The sequence below is a fragment of the Rhincodon typus genome, chromosome 33 (genome assembly GCF_021869965.1).
Source record: "Rhincodon typus isolate 14 chromosome 33, sRhiTyp1.1, whole genome shotgun sequence".
Taxonomy (NCBI): Eukaryota; Metazoa; Chordata; class Chondrichthyes; order Orectolobiformes; family Rhincodontidae; genus Rhincodon; species Rhincodon typus.
This window is the reverse complement of record NC_063364.1, coordinates 19,018,799-19,020,608: the sequence shown is the minus strand read 5'-3', so window position 1 is coordinate 19,020,608 and position 1,810 is coordinate 19,018,799. Positions and strand designations below refer to the sequence as shown.

The 1,810-nt window shown below is 45.6% G+C and overlaps 1 protein-coding gene across 3 annotated transcripts in view; it reads right to left on the bottom strand.

The window, feature by feature from the left end:
- The window catches only part of fam214a (family with sequence similarity 214 member A), a 95,454-nt gene that overhangs the window by 57,593 nt on the left and 36,051 nt on the right, over positions 1–1,810 (bottom strand). For 2 of the 3 annotated variants that reach the window (XR_007265406.1, XM_048615880.1), the window contains exon 1: positions 1,427–1,801. The exons of the other annotated variant lie outside the window; for it this stretch is intronic. Coding sequence is in view for 1 of the 2 variants with exons in the window: in XM_048615880.1 (XP_048471837.1) it covers positions 1,427–1,442 (16 nt within the window). In the remaining variant the exon portion in view is untranslated. Of the gene's footprint in view, positions 1–1,426; positions 1,802–1,810 lie in introns of those variants that run through there. 3 annotated transcript variants of the gene reach the window in all.

The window sequence follows — 1,810 nt, the reverse complement described above, 5'->3', positions numbered from 1 at the left end:
GGGGCTTGGGGGTTGAGGTGGAGGAAGGAGGATAGAAGTCGGGGTACAGTGGCGAAGAGGTTGGGGAATAGAGGTGGGGAGGGAACAGAGGTGTGAAAATGGCAGTGGGGAGGAGGAGAGGTGTGGAGGTAGTGTGGGGGAAAATGGAGTCTGGAAGGGTGGTGGAAAAAGGTGAAATCATTCTGCCTCTTGCACATCATCTACATCTTATAGACATGGTTCTATATATTTCAATAATTGTTAGTTGAAAGACTCCTCCGTACTCAGGAGATACAGGCCAGCATTTCAGTTGAATGCAGTCCTACGACATCAGGTAGCGATTTTCCCATTGCAGGTTCGTAGTCAGCCCTTTGGCTCACACAGTTCTCCTCAGAAAACAAACAGGCGTTATTTGCTTCCACTTAAGTTCACATCCCGTGAAAGGATAAAAATCTTCTTAAACTCTCATAGCTTCGCCAGCATTCACAGCGTCATTTCAATGCACCAGCCCCGGAATTTTAGTACATCAAACAGGAAAGTTAGAGTTGGATTTTATTTTTCATACACACCTAAAACATGTAAACTATGGCTTAGATGAAAATCACAATATACAGTCACACTTTGACAATCAATGAAAATTATCATACAGCGCCTAGCACCTTAGTCTGGTTTCAGTAGGGATCATATTTCAGGAAATTGTTCTTGGGGTTTGGCAGTGACGGAATTAACATATCTTTACTCCATGTAGTATATATATGGAATAATAGACTGAAGGATAAAACATGGTATTTTTCTCCTAATTATAATTTTTGTTCCAACTCATAGCCCTCAATCTGTGATCAACTCAAGTTTCAGTTACTCACGTTTGTAACAAATGGCATTATTCCGAGGTGTACTTAGCAGTGAATTTTCAAACTTACTGACATCTGCAGGGAAAGTTCAAACGAAAGCAACAGGTCTTCACTACAAAGACTATCGTTGTGAAAGGGGAGAAAAACTGGGTTGGACACAACTGTGGTCAAAACTTTGCAGTGGCAATACTTCCCGCAGTAACAGCTTCCCTTTAAATGGCTGTCATGATGCAAGATCAGTAGGAATACAATTACTCCCATGCTCAGTTCAGTTACTAAACTAGATCATTTTCATCGAGGCTCGTCCAGGCGATTATTTTCTGCTGACATGTCTGACACGTAGCCGTCATTTACACGTATTTTAAAGTATCTCCACCTCTGAAGTACTCAAAAAGTAAAGAAAACAAACTAGCCTAGAGAAGTTTCTTGTCCATTAAATCCAATTCATAAGGGACCCTTAGCAAGTCAGATGACTAAAGTGGAAGCGTTTTGGAATTTTATCCGTCTTTCTCAGGCTCGATGTTCAACAGGATTACATTTATTAACAAAACACACACCATTTTTGTCGAGAAATTGTTGTGGAAAATGTTCCTCACCTCGGTCGGACTTCATTGTCGGCGATGCAGTCACCCGGGTGATCGCCCCTTTCCTCTCGGATCCTCTCACAGCCTCGGGCGAAGGGGGGTGATAATGGAGGATGGGGGGGAATAACTGACGAGACACCCCCCCCCCCCTTTCTCCTCACTCCCTCACCGCGGAGATGTCATCCAGGGCCTCCTCTCCACCCCCCTCCCCAACGCCGTTGAGGAATCCAAAAGCAGTCGGCTTTGATCCGCGATATTCTTCTCACGAGGGGGCCCAGTTTGCGGTTACGAGATTGCGACCGGCCGGCAGGCAGCCCCCCGACACCCGCCCGTGTCTGTCCGCCTAGCCCAGCCTCTGTCACCCCACTGCCGCCTCCATGTTGTCAAAACACAAGC